The sequence below is a fragment of the Leucopleurus acutus genome (assembly GCF_964270905.1).
Source record: "Leucopleurus acutus genome assembly, chromosome: 1".
Lineage (NCBI taxonomy): Eukaryota > Metazoa > Chordata > Mammalia > Artiodactyla > Delphinidae > Leucopleurus > Leucopleurus acutus.
This window is the reverse complement of record NC_139142.1, coordinates 7,750,046-7,772,042: the sequence shown is the minus strand read 5'-3', so window position 1 is coordinate 7,772,042 and position 21,997 is coordinate 7,750,046. Positions and strand designations below refer to the sequence as shown.

At 37.5% G+C, this 21,997-nt stretch overlaps 1 protein-coding gene across 2 annotated transcripts in view; it reads left to right on the top strand.

The window, feature by feature from the left end:
* VRK1 (VRK serine/threonine kinase 1) overlaps nt 1-21,997 on the top strand; it is a gene marked incomplete at its 5' end in the record, with an annotated part of 45,124 nt that overhangs the window by 7,677 nt on the left and 15,450 nt on the right. For both annotated transcript variants that reach the window (XM_082843968.1, XM_082843967.1), the window contains 8 exons: nt 5,336-5,405; nt 6,333-6,420; nt 10,890-10,998; nt 11,122-11,214; nt 13,657-13,789; nt 14,583-14,703; nt 14,999-15,057; nt 18,829-19,007. In XM_082843968.1, the coding sequence (XP_082700094.1) occupies nt 5,336-5,405; nt 6,333-6,420; nt 10,890-10,998; nt 11,122-11,214; nt 13,657-13,789; nt 14,583-14,703; nt 14,999-15,057; nt 18,829-19,007 (852 nt within the window). The remainder of the gene's footprint in view (nt 1-5,335; nt 5,406-6,332; nt 6,421-10,889; nt 10,999-11,121; nt 11,215-13,656; nt 13,790-14,582; nt 14,704-14,998; nt 15,058-18,828; nt 19,008-21,997) is intronic.

Here is a 21,997-nt window from a genome sequence, read left to right as displayed (position 1 = left end):
ATGGAATATTATCTGCATTTGTCTTTGATATGACAATATTAAAATATTAAAATCTACGGGTAAGATTAGTTTCTTTTTAGGATCTTTAAATAGTGTCCATTGTGAGGAGAAAGCAAGTCCCCTTATGACTTCTCACCTTCATGAGGTTCAGAAAACGCAGCTCCCTCTGACCACGTGGCAGCTTCTTCCTCTGCACTGGTCATTTCTGTGTCGCGGAAGGAAAGTGTGCCTGAGCCGTGCCTCATAGGTGGGGCTGCTGTGTCACCATGTCTTTTTTCTTCTGTATAACCTGAGCATCTTTAAGTTGTGTTCTATTTTAGAATGACAATATTCTTCTTCATTATGAGTAATCCTAAGTGTTTTATTTGTTATTCAATGTATGTAGCTTTACTTCTACGATCTTTTTCACTTACAGAGTTATGAAAGAGAATGGGTAGAAACAAGTATTTCCTAACTGCTTAAGGTAGCAAATTACTTTACATTTCTAAGTTTAAAACCAGTTGTTACCAACCCTAGTTCAGTACTCTGTGTCTCCCATCTCCTAATTTAGTTCTGTTTCCATTAGCCTATATTACTCCTTCTCTTTGTAATTAGGACGATGATAAATATTCAGTTGATTTCTCTTTTGCATTTAGTATTTCAGTAACATTTTCAAGGTTGTGGTTTGTCTGTGATCCTGGAAGAATGCCATAAACAAAACAATGTTGACTTTTTCTTTCCTCTCTAAGGGACCGTTTAGTGACTGCTGTTTGCTTGTTTCTTCCCTAATACCTGTCTTTTCTGAACTCCTTTAAACCTCTGTAGCACTCATTCTATTTCCATTTATTTTACAATTTCACTTGGTAATATCCTTTCAGGCCACTACTTGTTTTAGTTTATGTGTTTATTTTATCTCCCTAACTGGATTTTAAGGTTTTTGTTTTGTTTTGTTTTGTTTTGTTTTTTTGCAGTATGTGGGCCTCTCACCGTTGTGGCCTCTCCCGTTGCAGAGCACAGGCCCCGGACGCGCAGGCTCAGCGGCCATGGCTCACGGGCCCAGCCGCTCCGCGGCATGTGGGGTCCTCCCAGACCGGGGCATGAACCCGTGTCCCCTGCATCGGCAGGCGGACTCTCAACCACTGCGCCACCAGGGAAGCCCTGGATTTTAAGTTTTTGATGATAAGGACCTTGTTTTAAATTTTGTTTTCTTTATGCCACCCTTAATCCCTATGTTATCCTTTTGAAAACTTTTTAGGCATAATTGCTTACCACCTTGCAACTTCCTGATGCCACCTACTTCTGCCTCTTGTCTATGCCTTTTAGTGCAGGCCTGTATGCATGATTTACCTTTGCTTCTGATAGGCATTGCCATAGCTCTGTCCATTACTATTCTGCAGTTCTTATATTCTCAGAGCTTTGTAGTATTAAAAGTCAAAATGGTTCACCAAGTATATAAAATGATTATCACTTCTTTCCAGTATTAAAATCAGAACTATTTACAAACACTTGCCATTTTAACCTCAGAAGCTATTAAATATCATGTTTTCAAAGAACATGTACTACTCTTTGGGGAAATTTCATAATTAATTACCAAAAAAAAGCAAGATACAAAATTATTTATGGTATAGAGGTAATTTTATAAAATAGCTATACATGGAGAAAATATATCAAAATATTTTCATATTTTCTAAAGTGAGCACGTATTTTATCTTTAGAGAAAGAAAAAAACTCAGCAAATGTTATTTAAGAAATAATCAAAGGCAAACTGATTTTTTTTTTTTTGCGGTACGCGGGCCTCTCACTGTTGTGGCCTCTCCCATTGCGGAGCACAGGCTCCGGATGCGCAGGCTCAGCGGCCATAGCTCACAGGCCCAGCCGCTCCGCGGCGTGTGTGATCCTCCCGGACTGGGGCACGAACCCGCGTCCCCTGCATCGGCAGGCGGACTCTCAACCACTGCGCCACCAGGGAAGCCCCGGCAAATTGATTTTTAATGTGAAATTAGACTTAATAGTGTAATAGCATATCAAATCAAACAGTGGTTCTCAGCTCTGGTTCTACAGGATAATTAGAATCTCTTGGTACAGGGCTTGGTTACTGGTATTTTTAGTAAAGTCTCATTAAAGGGATTCTTTTGTGCATCAAGGTTGAGAACCACTGGTAGAGTCTGTTGCACAGAGCACCTTAATTATTTTCAGTGGACTCCTGTGCGCATGCTCATGTTTACCTTTGTGTGGGGATCCTTTTATTCAGTAGCGGCACCAAGTACCCTGTGCTTCTGGTAGGGCTTCCATGTTAATGTGGAAGACTTGTTAGAACATTTGGTTGCTTCTAATATGGATATCTGCTCTGTTAAAGAGCTCCAAATATTAACCCACACATTTCTTACATTTGGTCTTGAAATGAAGTTAAGACTAACATATTTAAGATAGGTGTTTCGGTACATACTAAGTACATTTTCTCTCCTCCCGAATGACTGTGTCTGGTTTTGTTTAGGGCCTTAATCCTTACTGCTTTACGGGAGCAGCCTTGGAGTCGTGGTGCTGGGTCACAAGAGATGGCAAACTTGTATTCTCTGCCTCTGGATAACTGGGAGACACTATCTGTATTTTAGTTCAGGAAAGTAAATGTGTAGAGAGAAATGGTAAATTGATCATTATAATATTGGATAATGCAAGGAGAAAAATTTCCTCTTGTGATTTCTGGTTAATGGATTGTATAATAAATTAGTTCTTTCAATCACCCTTTGCAGTCATGCCAGTGAGCTAATAGCAGAATTGGAGGCCAGGCTTTTGGATCTTATATTCTAACAGTTCTTTATATCATAGTCCTTTTCCAACATGTACTGATAGAAATCTGTGTTCCGAAGTTCTCTGGAAAAAAGTTTGCAGACTGATGTTTAATTTCCCTCATTGATGTTATGAGAAGTGACCTGAATTTTTAATTCATGTCTCATAATTCTTTGGTAGGAAGGATAAACTTTATACAGCTTCATTTTTAAATGGCAGCCAGTTGCTTTTAGATGGTGCCATTGAAATATATCACGTTTTAATCTTTTTTCTGTTGTCATCTTCATTTTGACACTTAGAAGTCTTAAAGAAACGTTTAGTGATATTCCAGTTAAAATGTCAGTCCCAATTTCTTTTCTAAATCTTGGCTATTACAGAGTTGGCAAAGTATTTTAGATTTGAAATATGTTAATAAAATTTTAGTTATGAGTTAGGGTATTTTCTTTAACAGAAATAGCTAGCTTTGGCTCGAGTGCAATGCCAAGGAAGTAGCTCCTTTATTTTGTTATAATGGAATCTTATTGGATTAGAAAAAGTATGAAATGAGCTCAAAGAGCCTTCATTGTAATGGGGCTTTCAATATAATAGCCTGATTTATATAGGTTGATTCTCATTACTATAAGTTTAATAAATTATTGCCTGAAGGAAAGCTTGAGAATTAAAGTTGATATGACATAGATTGAAACTGAATAAATCAGACTTTTATACTGATGGTAATAAGCCAGGATTAGTCTTAAGAAAACCCCTTTCAGACCTGAATTGTGTTAATGAGCTACTCTAAAAGTTAGCCTTTGGAGAGTAACTTTACCAAAATTCCTTTCCTGAATTTCCATTTCTTTTTTCATTCTTACACTGAGTTTGTTACTCCTGCTGAAGGCCTGTTCTCAGCCATGGGCTCTAAACATTCACAAGTGTCTGTCTAGCTCCCACTGCTGCAAGGAAAGGAACCACAGGTTATGGTGAAACTCAAGGTAATGAGTCCACAAATTAGAGATTTGGCATACCTTAGTAGATTGGTTAGTTTTTACTTCTTAAGGGGTAATGACATGCCAAACCCTTGTATACCATTCTCTTCCAAGGCTGGGCTGTAAAGTATACTTACTTGTAACAGACAAGGCTAGCTTATTTTCAGGTTCTGATCCCAGGGCTATATACGTTGCTCTTTTGCTGTCCAGTATTCTTAACTGGCTGCGGCCTGACTCTTTGCATATTGCCTAATCAATCTTCCTATAAGTACTTTAACTAGGGATTCCTATTTTTCTGAACTGTAAGAAATCTGAGGTATTAGAACTGTGCGTTTAGAGTAGTTCTGTTTAAACCTTAAGGAGCAAAATTCACTTCTATGAGAGTGAGAGTATCTTGAATAAAAAAAGGTGAACATATTTTATGTATTTGCAAAAGGCATCTCCAGTAGCAGAAGCCTACATATTTTCGCAAATTTTCTCTCAGTTAAGGTAGTAGACCTCATTTATCACTTCTAATGCATCACTGGCCCTGGAACTCCAGTTACACAGATATTCTGTCCAGAATAACTTTGTTCCCGTACTTCCTAAAAGGAAAGCCGCCCCCAAATTAGTTTAGAAATGTTAGCTTCCTTACTTGAAGTTTTTGCTACTTTTCAAAATTTTTCTCAGATTCTCAATAAACAAGATAATATCAACATAAAATATCAAACAAGTATTAATCAGTTTTAGACAAAGTTTACTGTATAAAAAGTCCACAAAATTATAAGATCTTTCTCACCACTCCAGATTTATTTAACAAGGCAGAACTCCCAACAGGCTGATATTTCTCACTTGTCAAATAGCTTTTTGTGAATATAAGAGTCTTTGCAAATAATTTTAACTGTTAATATCCCTTAAGAATATGAAACAAGTGTAGTTTAGTAAAGTTGATGGAAAACAATTCTTATTGAGCCTTATTTTCCTCTTGACTTTAAATTATCATGTGGGAAGTAAATTGTAGGGCTCCTTAGTTTGAAAATCATGAGAATCCGTGTCAGGAAAGGATACAGTTACATGGACAGTGCTTGTTTGCTCTGGGAGTTCCAGAACACTCTTCTTTGTGATAAGGTTGGTTTTCTGCCAGTTTTGATAATAGATAAAATTGTAACGAGAAACAGGAAAGGAATGGGATTTTGCCACTAATTGATTAAATCAGGTATTGAAATTTTATTATTCAGTAAATCTCAGAAATATCTTGTAGCCCTTTGGTGAAACAGTTAACATGGTTGCTGATCTTTACTTAAGAGAAAGCTTAATAATGATGAAAATAAGGTTAACAATTTTTCTTAAACTTCTGCAAAGACTGAGCTGTATATCTGATTTTGTATAGTTTATCACATGTAGAAATGGAACTTGAGAGAAATATAAGACTTACGGACTCTTCTGAGGCTATCTGAAACATTTTTGAAGAGTTTTACTTAATCTTAAACATATTTTATAAACTGAAGTATCAAAATCGTATTGTTTGGAAAGAAAATTGATTTATTAATCTTTTTTGAAGGTTCATTGAAAATTACTCAGTAATTTTAACTACTGCTTGTGCTAATGAACTCTTTTGTTTTAAGGAACCCAGTGATAATGGACCTCTTTTTACTGAATTAAAGTTCTACCAGCGAGCTGCCAAACCAGAACAAAGTAAGAAATACAGTACACATACGTTTGCGCTTTTAAAATGACCACTGGTTTTGTTTTGTTTAAGCCAAGACTAGAACATTGGATCTTATATTATGATGTTTTGTTACTTTTTACTTCACAGATAAATTCTATTTAAATGAGATTTGTATGAAAGAATTTTGATCTCTTAACAGGTGTATTATGATAAGGTTTCACTTATATTGATAATATAGAGTTTATAAATAATATATGATTTAGGAAATATTGTTAAAAGTTGAGAATTAACCCTAATCCATGAGTATGCCTCAAGGGTCTCCAAATCTTTTTTTGAGCGTTTTTCTAAATTCTGGAGACCATAACCTGCAGGGATTCCATCACTTATGAACTAGAAGACTATCAAGGGAGAGAGCAGGACCTCTTCTAGCTATCCTTGTCCTCCTGTCCTCCAGTCCCCTTCTCACCTTCCGTCCCCTCTAAAAATCCACGGAATCTCCTGGTAGGATGGTATCAGGCTTGGAATCTCTCGAGGGGCTTCTCTGTCTCCTCGAGCTTGATTTCCTGGTTGAGGACTTTTAGAATGAGGTAATAAAACATTTAGATAGGTGTAAAAGTAAGTCTTTCTGTGGAAACAAGTAAACATTTACATAATTGGAGATATTAATTGTAATTGCATGTGGTTTGACTTTTTAAAAAATGTTTTCTGCAGATTTTTCATTTTAAAGACAATGTTTAGGACAGGATAACACAATTTTGTGGGTTAATAAAAATGATTTGATTGTAAAGTACTGTTCATTTGTTGGGTACAATGTATTGTTCACTTTCTTTTTTTATGAATAAAGGTGAAATCTTACTGCATGTATATCTTAGGCGTTCTGTTCTTGATTTTTCTGAGAAAAATTGCTGATGTATAACAAAATTGAAATCACAAGCATGTGTTTTAATTTGTAGTTCAGAAATGGATTCGTACCCATAAACTGAAGTACCTGGGTGTCCCTAAGTATTGGGGGTCTGGTCTCCATGAAAAAAATGGAAAAAGGTAAAAATGTGCATGTTTTGTTTTTCTCCTCCCTTTTTGAGCATTCGCAGTTCAGTTGTTTAGTCAACAATTATGTACTGAGCACCTACCTACAGTACTGCTTGGCCTTCACCTGGGTTGTGTGGAATGTGTTCAACAGAGACGAACAAGGTGTTCTCTCTCGTCTGGGGGACTTGTACCGAGTGGAAGCAGCTGCCTGGAACCCAGCTGACAAGTAGGAACAAAGCCAACTTGCCTGCATTATTTTTTTCCCTTAAAAATGAATAAGCAAACAAACAGAAAATTCCTTGTTATTTATGTAAAAGGGAGCCCACAGGCTTCAATTTGGCATTTTCTGTTAGATACATAATCTGCCCACCTTTGTGAGGTTTCAGTCTAGCTGAAGAGAAAAAAAGCTGTATGAAACAACCAGACACCAGTTCAGTGCCAACTTGTGTGATTCTGACTCTTAACATGTCTTAGGAGTTCAGAATGGAGAGAATATTGCTGGCAGAGTTGAGTTGGAGAAAACCTCCAATGCTTTTGATGCATAATTGACACTTTAAAAATATTTAAATGAACGAATGGAGCATCACTCAGCAATGCTGGTAGCTGAGATTTGAAGAGTAGATTTAGTTGGAACTGGGGTATATTGGTTAGGATGCTTTCAGCTGCAGGTAAAGATAAAACTGACTCAGCTCTCTTAAGTAATTGTCAAGTGCCCAGCTTCCTTTATCTTGCCCTTTTGCCCTCTTGGCTTTGTTCGCTATTAATTCTCCATTGTATGGTCTCAAGGTGGCTGCCCATTTCTTGGCTTCACCTGCAGACACAGTACCCAACAGCAGAAAATGGGATTGCTTCTTGTGAGTTTCACTTTCCTGGCAGGGAAACCTTTCCCAGGAGTCTCGTGACAGACTTCCCCCCATGTTTTCTTGGTCAGAGTTTTATCGCTGCTCATTCTTAAACCAGCCACTGGCAAGGGCAGAGTGATCACAGTGATGAGTGGGGGGAAAGCCTGAACCAGAGTGGTGCTCTGTCAGAGAAGAGGGAGAGCAGAGGAGCTGCTGGGGGGGCAGCCAGCGTTGTTCACCAGGAAGTTCTTATCCTGGAACCCAGGCACCTCTGAGGGAGCGTGGGAACTCCCTGGAATGACGAGAGAACATTTTGTTATATGTGGTTTTGCTGGGACAAGTTTCTACAGTTTTTAGAAATTTTCTGGAGAAATAGTATAGAGCAAGGATTAAGTTAAGAGTAAGGATTCTAGAGGCAGACACTTGGTTTCAAATCTGTGTTTTGCCCCTTAAAATGTGTGTGACTGGGTAAGTTACTTCCTTTTGCCTCAATTTCCTCATCTGTGAAATAGAGTAACACCTATCCACAGAATAAGGGGTATTAAATGCAAAGCTCTTAGAATATGTGTGTTAGCTTTTACTCTCAAAGGGGTCTTTAATCCCTTAAATATTAAGAACTGCTGGTTTAAAAAAATCACTGTAGAGAAGGAATAGCATCTCAAGTCGGGAGTAACATGAACATAGGGTCATAATAGGCTTCTGGCCTGCTGGCTGGCCTCTTGGCCATCTTTCTTTTTTTTTTTAATGAATTTTTTCAGACATGACATTATTTTATGCATAATTGGCCATCTTTCTTTAACAAAGAAAGGGGGGACTTGCATACACATGAGAAAGAAGGAAATAACTTAGAGAAAGAGGCTGAGGTAGGTAATGAAGATGGGGAGGAAAGGGCTCTTTGGGGCCTGTGTGCAGTAGGTAGTTGGAAGCTACTGCACGTGGCACGTGTTTGAACAAAGGGACAGACACCCTCGAGGTACAGCTGACTCACCATTGACTTGTGGTGACCTTACAACTCAGCCTGTGTCTTCTGTAACACAGAGTGCCTAGAAGTATTTCCTAAACGGGAACATTGATCACCTATAAGATATTGATTTACTTCTTAGGTTGAAGCTCTTAAAAATAATCATTTTAGTTCTCTTAGTTCTTTTTTTTTTGGCTGTGCTGCACGTCTTGTGGGATCTCAGTTCCCCGAACAGGGATTGAACCTGGGGTCCCATGAGTGAAAGTGCCAAGACCTGACCACTGGACTGCCAGGGAATTCCCTCATTTAAGTTCTTACAAAAGTAAAAAAATAGAAAGTAAGATTGTCCTTCCAGCCCCCCTCCCCTGCCAGAAATCCTTACTTTCCCTTATAACTCACCTGAAGTGATATGAATATAAGCGCTTAGAACAGTGTTAGGCTCATAAAAATGTTAGCTGCTATCATTATTAAATCATTTATACTGATTTATATATTCCCATTATTTGCATTGTTTTATCCAAGTCCCCAGGAAAGTATACATCGAAGGTTTTACTTCAGAAAAGTTACTTAAAAGTAGCTTTCCTTTTAGTACTCAGTGGTAGACATATCCTTGCAGAAGAATGTGGTGAAAATTTATATGCAGTATTCAGAATCATGCTTCACTTGATGTGTATAATTTAGACGTGGTGAGGCGATTAAGGGATTGTTGAGAGCAGTGGTGGAGTGATCTGTGAATAAAAACAAAGGTCTACTTCATGTAATATATTAATAGATCTCTGGTTGAATTAACCAAGTGTGCTTTAGCTCCCTTTCAGAGTAACAGCAGAGATTGTATTCTTGTTACCTACATATTATTTCATAATAATTACACAACCACATCACTTATTTGTAAAAACAAATGTGTACATTTGTCCTTGGTCTCATCCCTCAACCTCTCAAAACCTGTTGTACAGAGGAAATTAGGAAGTCAAAATTACTGTTCCCTCTAATAGTTTAGAGGTCAGGGTACTGAAAATCGTACAAGAATGAAGACATTTTGCCACTGACTAATTCTGTGACTTTGGACAAATCAATTTACCGCTATAGACATTAATTAGTTTATTAAAAGATGTTTAGACAGATCTCTAATTCTCTTCTACTTCAAAAATAGGTAGAATCTTGAATTTTTTATTTTGCGTGTTGTCTTTTAAATGTTAGCTCTTCCTTCCTTACTGAACTTTTCATATTGTATTTTTATCTTAGAAACCTAAAATATATAAATGGGGTTTTTGGGTCCTACTTATGTTCATTTATTTCGGTGTGTTTGGTGTGGTGGTCAGAAGCATGGATCCACCACTTCCTAGAAGACAAATTACTAATGATCAGTTTTCTTCTGCTGTAAAATGGGGCTCATGGGACCTCCTACCTCATAAGGGTGATGTGAGGTTTAAATGCACTGATACATCTAAAGTGCTTAGAATAGTGCTGTTCTCATACCAAGGCTTCAGCAAATGCCAGCTGTTGTTGTTATGATGGTTATTAATCTTATCCCCATTAGAAGATATTTTGATACATTTTGAGTGTGTTCTTGGTTTTTATTGATTTATTGAATGGTTTAACTAGACAATTCAGAATCTGGAAAACTCCATAAAAATAAAAGTGGTCCACAGAGCAAAAGGTGAACCATGTTACTGCAACTAGGTGATGTTTTTCAGTACACACTGAAATATAACACATGGTTATTGAATCTTAGAATTTGGGTGCTGGAAAAGACCTTAGAAAGCATGAGGCCCTACCTCTCATTTGACACCTATGGAAATTGGGGCCCAAAGAAGAAACGTGACTTGGCCAAGGTGACAGAGTTGGTTTGTGGCAAAACCAAAAATCTTCATGTTGTTCCAGGATATTTACTGTTCCCCAAATCTTATTTGTTGAGTACTTAGTATACAATTCTTTTATACCATTTAAGCAGTTTTATTGCATTTAGCTACTGTTACAGCATCTCTTGACAGTCCTGATTTTAACAGAATGTTAATACTGCTAAAATGTGCCTTAAAAATAGAGAACAGGGCTTCCCTGGTGGCGCAGTGGTTGAGAGTCCGCCTGCCGATGCAGGGGACACGGGTTCATGCCCCGGTCCGGGAAGATCCCACATGCCGCGGAGCGGCTGGGCCCATGAGCCAGGGCCACTGAGCCTTCGCGTGCAGAGCCTGTGCTCCGCAACGGGAGAGGCCACAACAGTGAGAGGCCCGCATACCGCAAAAAAAAAAAAAAAAAAAAATAGAGAACAGTCACAGGCGGGAAGCTAATATACAGAAACATAAATTAACATTAACTATGACAAAAACTAGTGACATCAATCTTACTCAGATTATTTTATCTTTACCTTGAAGTGTCTGTCGTCTTTTCTCCGTGGGTGTTTTCTTACATTGAATATTGTCTCATGTAGCTTGCTGAGACCAGGAGGCCCATAAAGTAAAAGTCAAGACAGGAAAGCTCTCACAGCTCTTGAGATTTCTAGTTGGAAGAACTTGTTTCAAATGTTTGTCTTTCCTTCCTTCCTTCTTTCCTTGTCTTGTCTTTCTACTTTCTTAGTAAACATTGCCTTGAAAAAAATTACTTTGAAAGGAGAGTACTCAGTGCAAAATAGGTTTTCCTGAGTTACATTTTGTTCATTGACTTTTCTTGTTTGTCTTTAGTTACAGGTTTATGATAATGGATCGCTTTGGGAGTGACCTTCAGAAAATATATGAAGCAAATGCCAAAAGGTTTTCTCGGAAAACTGTCTTGCAGCTAAGCTTAAGAATTGTATGTGAGCTACATTCTTCTCGTTTTTAATCCAGTAAAGGCTAGTTGTGTTGAAGCTCGGTCCTCTGCTGGTTGGTGTTAGGTACTGCATTCATTAATTTATTCTATATGATGCTTTTATAGCTGGATATTCTGGAATATATTCACGAGCATGAGTACGTACACGGAGATATCAAGGCCTCAAATCTTCTTCTCAGCTACAAGAATCCTGACCAGGTAGTTTTGTAACTTTAATTTTTACCGTTTAAAACCTGTTGTTTGAAAACAAATATGGTTGCTATGAACTTTTTTTTTTTTTTTTTTTGCGGTGCGCGGGCCTCTCACTGTTGTGGCCTCTCCCGTTGCGGAGCACAGTCTCCAGACGCGCAGGCCAGCGGCCATGGCTCACGGGCCCAGCCGCTCCGGGGCATGTGGGATCTTCCCGGACCGGGGCACGAACCCGCGTCCCCTGCGTCGGCAGGCGGACTCTCAACCACTGCGCCACCAGGGAAGCCTGCTATGAACTTTTGAACCCATGCAGAAGTTTTACTTTTTCAAGTAGATATGGTAATAATAATATTTCTTCTTGACACTTTTATCTAGTTAACATTCTACATTTTTGATGCGATTTGTTGGCACTTTATCAAGTTGGCTATTTTGCCCTAAATAATATTCAGAAGAAGTACTTGTGATACAAAATGAATTTCAAATAGCTATCTGAGGGTGGAAGCTTAAAATTATATAGTGCACCAATGAATTATGTTTGCCTTTCTGCTTTGTCATTTTTTAAATTTCCTTTGTTCAGGAAATCCATCAAATGTAAGTGTTCTGTTACTTGGAGAATTTGGTCTTTAACATGTTGATTATTGAAATCAGTTGATTTACAGAAATGTCCTAGCTGTCTAAATTTTGTAGGGTTTGGAATTCAAATGTGCATTTTTTTTTTTTTTTTCGGTACGTGGGCCCCTCACCGTTGTGGCCTCTCCTGTTGCGAAGCACAGGCTCCGGACGCGTAGGCCCAGCGGCCACGGCTCACGGGCCCAGCTGCTCCGCGGCTTGTGGGATCTTCCCGGACTGGGGCACAAACCTGTGTCCCCTGCATCGGCAGGCGGACTCTCAACCACTGTGCCACCAGGGAAGCCCTCAAATGTGCATTTTTAAAGTCTATTACCTTCACTTTGTAATTTTCACTTTTAGGAAAGGAGAAAAACTAATGTTATTATACCTTTATTTGGGTCAGTTTAGTTGGAGTAGAGGGATTTGTAATTTTCTTGAAGCTGGTTCCATGATTTTGGTAAAAGTAAGGTTTCGTTGACATAGTTGGGCCACTGTATTTAATCCATTTCATGTGTGTTTTCACTTCTTACCTAATCTTGTATAAGAAAGGAATATTTAAGCATTTTAACTGTGTATGTCGATATGCTATACTTTATTCTTCTTTGTCTCAGACCTAACTTTGACTTCCTCTTGCTTAGTTTTCCCTTTTTCCTTTGGCTCCCCTTTGTTTTCCTGTCATCTCATATATTTGCCTCCCCTTCCCCATCTCAGTAGCTGTAAGGAATCTGTATACACAGAACAGAAGAAAGTTTCTGGTCTAGAGCAGGCTAATGGAGAAATCCTAAAGGCAATCACAGAATTTCCAGGCAACTTGTTGTAGATGTGTTTAGGTTAAAAATAAGCAAGCAAGCAAGCAGACAAGCAAAGCATAGCTTAGAGACCTGAATGGGAAGGATGCTGTGAGTTGAAGTAGACGGCACTTGTGTAATAAATACAAATATAATTTATTTCCATTTGCAGTTGACTGAAACATGCTGCCTTTTGTTTAGATGGAAGTATTTTTGCAGCTTGGTTATCCTTTGGGCATATGTTTTGGATGGGATAATTTTTCTAGTATTAGATGTATGTGTTAGATCCAGCCCCAAATTTTTACTTCAGTTCCCTCCTGTGACCAGATACATACATCTGTGAGACAGTCACCCAGAATTAGAGATGTAATATGTGGCTCTGGAATAGAGGAAAGCCAAATTTATTAGCTTTGTATGCTAATCAGATATACACGTACATGCCCATAGATATGTGTATATATAATACTAAAATTTATTTCTAATTATGAAGACTTTAATATATAATATTTAAATGTAGCTAAGAGCCTCATCTGAAAGGTCTTCAGGTCATTATTATAATCTGTGAAATATCTTTATGAAGTGAATTGATATTTGGTTATTTTATAAGTGAAGACAGAGGGGAATAACTAACATAACGTGTCAACTAAGTTAGGAGTCTTACAGTCAGCGTGTAGCAGTTGTATTGCAACAAGTATTGATGGTTTACTCTGTGCTCAGTTTTGTTTTAGATGCTGTAAGGAAACGTGTAAGATTTATAATCCTTGCTCAAATTGAGGAGACAAGATTTTTACAGGTGTAACACATACTTGTCTAAAGAAGTCGGGTGATATCTGCACTATAGCTACATGGTCATTTAACGTTTTTCTTTAAAAAGTCTTTCAGAATTAAGTGCTTGCTGTTGTTTGCGTGTTGGATCTAACTTGTTTGGGGTGCTATAGTATGGCCTTGTGGATGAATCTACCCTCAAGTGACAGTATTCTGTTTCTGGGCTTTAAAGGGAGTATATGTGTAGTCATTTTGCCTTTAATTTGTCTTGGTGTTTGGACATTTATAGGTGTACTTGGTAGATTATGGCCTTGCTTATCGGTACTGCCCAGAAGGAATTCATAAAGAATACAAAGAAGACCCCAAAAGATGTCACGATGGCACGATTGAATTCACCAGCATCGATGCGCACAATGGTGTGGGTACGTCAGTGGCACCTGAACAAGAGATACATTGCCAGTGCTTTCAACTGAATTCCTACACAGTTCTTCTGCAGTAAACACTTAGACAAGTAAATCAGAATTGAAGAGGCAGGTTAGGATGGGGGAAGAAGGGAGAGCTTAGACTCCTACATTTGTGCAATGTGAGGGCACCTGTGTCTCCTCCCTGTCTTCCTCCCACCCTTCAAAGATCACCAGGGTTTCAGTAGAGGAGGTAGTTCAGTCAGCTGCAATAAGGCTTTCTTTTGCTTTTATTTAGCTTAATTGGAATGTTGGGGGTTTTTCCCCCTAAAAGTCTGTAAGTTTCTTATGCAGCTACAACTTTGTAACAGGTAGACTTTTATTTTGTCACCTATTAAGTTGGCCTGTTTCTTCAGCAGTCCGTTTCTTTTTCTTCTGTACCCAACACTGTGGAGGAGCTAAAATCCCCAGTTCTCTGGGCTTCTTAATAGCTTATAGCGTTTTTAATATCTTCACATTTTCCAAGGGCACTATTTAATGTGTCATTGTTTTATAATTTATTTCCTAGGCTAATAGTCTCAGTGTGAAACTGTAGAGTTTGCCAGTTTGGGTTTTAAAGTAAATTATTAGTTGGAGGTAAATTATTTCTTTTACACTGCCCAGTATTTGGTGCTTTTTTCAAAATGGAGTCAACATTTGATGATGAAAAACAAGACTGTAGAGTTGACCCTTTTACCTTATTCCTTTAGATATACCTGAAATTCTACCTTAAACATTGTTTCAGTGTGCTGAATCTGCTTCTTTTGTTTCACAGCCCCATCAAGACGTGGTGACCTGGAAATCCTTGGTTATTGCATGATCCAGTGGCTTAGTGGCCATCTTCCTTGGGAGGATAATTTGAAAGATCCCAACTATGTTAGAGATTCCAAAATTAGGTAAAGGAAAACTGATAATAAATTATTTGGGGCAAAATCATGATAAGGCAGATGTTTAGTCAGAACTTCTTGATGGGGACTATAGTTTTAACTGATACTAGTGTAGAAACAAGAAAGTACTTGTTAAACAGTAAGATTCCTTGGTCTTTTGTTGAATTTATTTTAGAAGAATGTCCGTAAGTGTATTTAGGATGTAGCACAATGCTGCTTAATGTGCTTTTTACTGTTATTAAATATTAATAACTTTCCATGGCATCAAGTTTCAAACAGTGACTCAGCCTTTAATTTTTAACAGATACAGAGAAAATATTGCAGGTTTGATGGACAAATGTTTTCCTGAGAAGAACAAGCCAGGTAAGAAAAGACTTCTTGAATGTTCCTAGGAATCTTGTTTTCTGCAAGAAAAAAAGTCTTGAGGTCTGTGGAATATCCCTTAATGTAGGAGCTTAGGCATTGTTAAGTGTAATCATTCCACTGCAGCCTGCTCTCCTGAAACAGGTACTTCCCTTTCCACAGGTGGGCCTTCTTCAGTTATTATTCAGTGCTTTCAGTAATGGAACCGAATTTCATTCAGTAATTCAACTATTTTTTTTATTGAGGCTTTATTGTGTGAGAAGGACCATTCTAGGCACTAGGGATACACCAGTGAACAAATTAAATAAAACTTCCTATCCTCATGAAGCTCTAGTTGGGAAAGGTAGACAGTAAACAAATGAGTGAATTTCACAGTATATTGCATGGTTAGTACTGTGGCAGAAAGAAGAAAGCAGCGAGTAGAGTTAGGGGGTGTGGGGATGGGTTGGGGAGTGAAGTGAGGAGGTGGATTGGAATTGTAAATAGGGTGGCCAGGGATGGCCTCACTGAGGAGATGACAATTGAATAGTTGTAGGAAGGAGATAGGGAGCGAGCTCTGGGGAAGTCTGGGGAAGAGCGTTTCCAGGCAGAAGGAACGTGAGTGCCGGGTGTACTTGAGGGATGCCTGCTTTTAAGCCATCATAGGGCTTTGGCTTTTACTTTGAGCAGGAGCATGTGAGGTTTGGAGGAGAGGGACGTGAATTGTCTGTCTTTAAGGGAACTCTCTCCAACTCCTGTTGTGAAGATCGACTGCTAGGGAAGCAAGGCCGGGTATAAACAGGAGCTGGTAGGAGGCTACTGCAATAATCCAAGCAAGGGAAGTAGCAGTGCAGGTAGTGAGCAGTGGTCGGTGTGGATATATTTAGAAGTCTTTTCAAGCCTTTGCTCAGTTATCTCCTTTTCAGGAGGTCCACCCTGACCTTATGCCTTTTAAACTTGCAACCTACCAACCACATCTAGAAATAGAATGTTATAGGCTTTTTCAGAAACACCCCCTGGTGCCTCCTGCCAATCACGAGCCTCTCCCACTGGCCTAATGAATCACTAGCCTAACTTCCAACACTAAGGATTTGTTTTTGAGCTATATAGAAATGGAATCATAGAGTGAACAAAATAGATAGTTTCATGAGGGCAGGGATTTTTAACGTTCTGGTTTCTATTGGAGTTCTTTGTCTTTCACTCAGTATTGCATTTGTGAAATTAATTCCCACTGTTGCATTTTTTGGATGTTTTTATTTACTTTTTAACTTTATTGAGGAATAACTGAAAATATAATTGTATAACATGATGATTTGATATACAGGCATACCTCGTTTTATAGCTGTTCACTTTATTGCACTTTGTCGATACTGTGTTTTTTACACATTGAAGGTTTGTGACAGCCCTGGGTCGAGCGTCTGTTGGTGCCATTTTGCCAGCAGCATTTGCTCACTTCCTATCTGTGTCACATTTGGGTAATTCTCACAATATTTCGAACTGTTTCATTATTATTCTATTTATTATGGTGATTTGTGATCAGTGATCTTTGATGTTACCATTGCAAAAAAATTATGACTCGCTGAAACTCAGACGATTGTTGGCATTTTTTTAGCAATAAAGTGTTTTTTTAATTAAGGTACCTACATTTTTTTAGACATCATGTTATTTCACACTTAATAGGCTACAGTATAGTGTAAACATAACTTTTATATGCACTGGGGAACAAAAAAAATTTAAGTGACTTGCTTTATTGTGATACTTTATTGCGGTGGTCTGGAACTGAACCTGCAATGTCTCTGAGGTGTGCCTGTCTGTACATACACATTGGAGAATGATTACCAAGATTGACATAATTTAACACATCTATCACCTTGCATAGTTAACAGAGTTAACAGCAGCCTTTCTTGAAAAGACCAGCCTTTCCCTGTGATGCCGCCTTTGTGTTAAATCAGGTGTGGATTTGTGAGTCTGTTTCTGGGCTCTTTCATTGTTCTTTTTTTCTCTTCTTGGGCCCCACTGTCTTAATTACTGTAGCTTTATCTTAAGTCTTGATACATGGTAGTTTAAGTCCTCTAGCACTGTTTCTTCTTTATACTTGACTTTCTGTTTTGCTTGATCATTTGTATATCTGTGTACATTTTAGTATCACCTTGTCAGTTCTGCACACATCCTGTCCCTCTGCAATTTGCTGGAATTCTGAGTGGGATTGCATGGACTCTGGACTAACTGGGGAGCATTGGCATCTTTATACTATTGATACTTTATGTCTTCTGTTTAATTTGGTCTCAGTTTCTGTGTTACCTGTGTTTTATAGTTTTAATCTGGAAAAAATCTTGCCCATCTTTCATTATAATTGTTACTAGGTATTTGATGCTATTGTTAAGTGATATATTTTTATTAAAATTTATTTTTCTAATTGCTTGTTGGTAGTATATAGAAGTAAAATAGATTTCTAAATATTTACCTTATATCCTGTGACCTTGTTAAATTTACATATTGGTTCTAGAAGTTTTCTTATAGATTCCTTAGGATTTTCTGCATCCACTGTCATGTTCATGAATAAACTGTTTTACATCTTCCATTCCACTCGTGATGCCTTCTGTTTCTTTTCTTGCCTTACTGTACTGACTAAAAACTACAGGACTTTCAGGCAGAATGGGAACTGGGCAAGTGGACTTCCTTGCCATTTCCTTCTTTCATCAGGGAAGTGTTCAGTATTTTACCATACTTGTTAATGTTTGCTTTAGGTTTTCTATAGATCCCCTTTTTCAGATTAAGAAAGTTGAAGGGAGGGATTTTTTTTTTTCTTTTTTCTCATGTACCCAGGTATTTAGAAACATGCCTGGCATGTGGTGGGTGCTTAATGAATACCTGAGTGAATGAATGTGTATATACGTGTGTGTGTGTAGCACTGACATGATCTCTTGATTTATTGGATGTGGGGTGTGGGAAGAGGATTCTTGGCTTGAGGTGCTGGAAGGATGGAATTTTCAGTAACGAAGACAGGGAAAACCACAGGGAGAACAGGTTTTAGGGGTTGGCCGGGAGTTTGGATTTGCATTTGTTGGGATTTGATATGAGTCAGTGGAAATCAGTGGATATACAAGTCTGGAGAGCAGTGGAAAGGCTGGGCTGGGGATATAACATGTATGAGTCATTAGCCTAAAGATGGATTTTTAGATGGATGTTGAAAAGTGTTGATCTTGACTAGTAAGATTTCTTTTTATGGGTTTGGTTCTGCCTCAGTGTACAGTAAACCTTTCATCATTCAGAAGTCGATTTTTCTCTTATGGGAAAACCAGGCCTTGCTTCTTTTTCTTTTTTTCAACCTGTTTTTCATATGTTTTATTTCTTATTTACGCAAAGAATGCAGCTGTCTTCTGTAGAACTAATGGCTTCTGTGGCAAAAAAAAATACTGGCTATGATATTTATTGTATACTTAAGCACATTTTACTTTATAATCTTTATTCTAGGTCCTTTTAAAAAAATAGCTTTAAAACTACAGCAATTATTTTTTGTATATATTTAAATGTTAAGCATGTCTTCTGTCTTACTATCTCACAATTAAAAAATGTTTTTTATATTGTTTCTCAAAATACGTTTTTTATTTGACTTATCTGACAATTCTTGAATTCAAAAGCATACTTTCCATTGAAGAAGTGATTGAAAAAAACATGTTTAACAAGCTATACATTTGCATTCTAATTTTAGTATAACCATGTATCATTTTCTTAGAAAAGTATGTTGTATTTATGACAAAAAATTACAAAATAATTGTGTTATTCTTTTAGATGAAATTGCTAAGTACATGGAAACAGTGAAATTACTGGATTATGCCGAAAAACCTCTTTATCAAAAGTTACGAGATATTCTTTTGCAAGGGCTGAAAGCTATAGGAAGTAAGGATGACAGCAAGCTGGACCTCAGTGTTGTGGAGAATGGAAGTTTGAAAGCAAAAACAATAACAAAGGTGAGTTTTGTTACTGAATTTTTCTTTGGGCGTCCTGTGACTATAATTGCAACAAGTATTAATTTTAGGTAAGAGAACCAGTAGCTCAGTAAAGAAAATAATAACAGATTGCTACGCAATTAAATATTTTCATCATTATGTAAAAGCAAACTCTTTATGATATGGAAAAATATGTAGAGGGTGGTAGAAAAATGAATATTTATGTGTTTCTTATGTCCAGTAGCAAGTTAGGAAATTCCTAAAGAGATTCTAACTCAGGATACTAATGTCTGGCAGAGGGATTTGGGCGGGGCACTCAATTCATAGTCTGTGTGTTCTTTTCTCCCACGTCACCCCTTAGGGTTGATCTTGTCTTTCACTTTTCCCTTGTTCATTGGTGTGGTCCAAGTATTTACTATTTGAAAATTGGTTTTGAAAAATTACCATTTGAAAGTTTCCTTGTTTGTTGTCGTGTTGTGTTTCCCATTTGAACATTATTTTGCTCTTTACAGAAATGTCATTATGTAAAGCTGTGTATCTGTATATAAGGGAATTAATTTTTTGGAAAGAAATGTTAAATAATAAACTTTATGGTAGAAATATTGCACAGGCATGTAAATAACTCCTGGTATCACTTTAAAATTTAGATTTTGCAGGTATACATCAACTTATTGGTTATTTTTAATAATTATTGATCAACTTAATTTCCTTTTTTTTTTTTTTTTGCGGTACACGGGCCTCTCACTGTTGTGGCCTCTCCTGTTGCGGAGCACAGGCTCCGGACACGCAGGCTCAGTGGCCATGGCTCATGGGCCCAGCCACTCCGCGACATGTGAGATCTTCCTGGACCGGGGCACGAACCCGTGTCCCCTGCATTGGCAGGCGGACTCTCAACCACTGCGCCACCAGGGAAGCCCTTAATTTCCTTTTCAATCTGAAATTGTTTACTAAAATGTGCTAGTTGCTTTTACATGGGAAAGGAAAACTGCTTTTAGAAGAAAAATATTTTTTTACATTATTGACTGTTTTAATTGTCGTTAACTCTGTAAATTCCAGTAGATTCCTTTGGAAATCTTATATTCCAAACTATGAGATAAAGAGTTAAAAACAGATTTTCTCCCTTTAAAATAAGAAGCAGCATATTAAAAGAACTTACAAAGGAGATAGGAATTTTGACATTGGATCATGAATTTGACTTTTTTGGCTAATAGTAGGTGTCTTTGTAATTTCATCACAGAATCTGAAATTATACATATATATATACATCTTTTTGCTTTCATAAGTTTTGTCTTAATTTCATCTGCTCCATTTTTGTGTTTTTGTGGTCAACAACCGTGTGGAAAGCCATATCCAGCTTTAAGTGAAGAGGATAAATGGAGGCTGAGTGGAATTTTTGAGTAAGGTGGTAAACTTACAGTTTGCATACAGGTATAAACATACAGCATGCATCGCCTTGCTCAGGACAGATTTTTGTACCTTAATATTTATAGCTGGCTTCTGTAGTGTTTTTCTCTAAAATTTTGCTGATTGAAAAGTAAAGATCTCTGTTGAGGTAAGAACTTGTCCAGTACCATTCCCCTTTCCTTTGCAAATCACTGTTGTTTGTACCTACATGCTAGAGAAAATTTGGTTTCTGCGGGTTGGCTGACTTTACAGCTGAGTAGGTCAGTCTGCTGCAGAGCTAACATCTGTGACCTTATAATTCTCTTGTGTCCTTGGGTAGTTCAGAAAGCTGGAAATTTCTTGTTAGATCATCCCCTACATGTATAAAGCTTCACTTAGGGGGAGGAAATGAATAAAAAGCTGAACTGCTAGATTTCCTTCATTAGTTTGCTGCTTTTTTTCCCCTCAGAGCTGATATAGGATTGTTTTTGTATTAAAAAGAAACTAATAAAAGTTAAGATTAGGTAAGATCATGAAGCTCCTTGATAACCATGTAACTGTAGGTGAGTTGTTAATTTTGTTGGCCTTTTGTTTTTTGTTTGTAAAGTGAAAGAGTTGGACCAGAGCAGGTTTTTTTTTTTAAGCTTTTTTTCTTTTTCTTTTTAAAGGATCAGAACATTTTCTTCAAATAAATTGTAAATACGCCACAGCGTAAATACGCCACAGCTAAAACAGATAAGAGCAGAGCTCCATCCAGCTTTTCAGTCTGGGGGCTCCCACAAGAGAAAGCTCTCTTCTTTGAGAAATTAGTATTCCTTCTCTTTTTTAGGAAGGAGTATGTAGTTGAGATTCTTTTTTGCTCTGGTTACTAGGAAGTTCAGAGCTGAATATAATGCTTCATCATAGAAACTGTATTAATCCTTATAATTGCATACTTGCTCCTTCTTTTCCTCTGTCTTAATTTTTTAAAACTTTAAAAGTATATGTTCTTTGTATTTAGGACACTCATCTCTCTGAAAGGGATAAGTTTAATCAATTCAATATATATTTCTCTTTATATTCCTAAGAGATACGGTAAAAAACCTATAAGAATTGATCGACAGTGGAATGAAGCAAGCCTCCTATCCATTTTTTTACAGCCGTGCTTGATTATGGTATAGTAAATTGGGAAACTATCCTGAAGTGTGAATGTATCCACTTTGAACTGGTTTTAGTCTCAATAACCTAAGAGGAGTATTTAAAGCACAGAATTTGGGGATGACATAAATCTGAAGTAGAAAGACACGAAGTATCACCATGCCCTTAAAAATCATTATTAAGTAAATAATAAATAAATTCCTGCTGGCACTCAGCCTGGAACATGGTACAAAGAGTTGAACAAGAGCAGAGAAAGGTCTTCCAATGCACATCAGTGGCCTGCAGCTCCTCTGGTGGACAACTTTCTATCTCTTTGAGATGATCACACCTAATGTAGTATTAAATTTATACCATGTAGCCTATAGTTAAGGTCAGATTGCCCCCAAATATACCATCTAAATTTGGTGAAGATCTATCTAGCTGTTTTTGTGTTATAGAATGATAGAAACTGTATTTTAATTATGTAAATTTAGATTGTTGCAGTTGATACA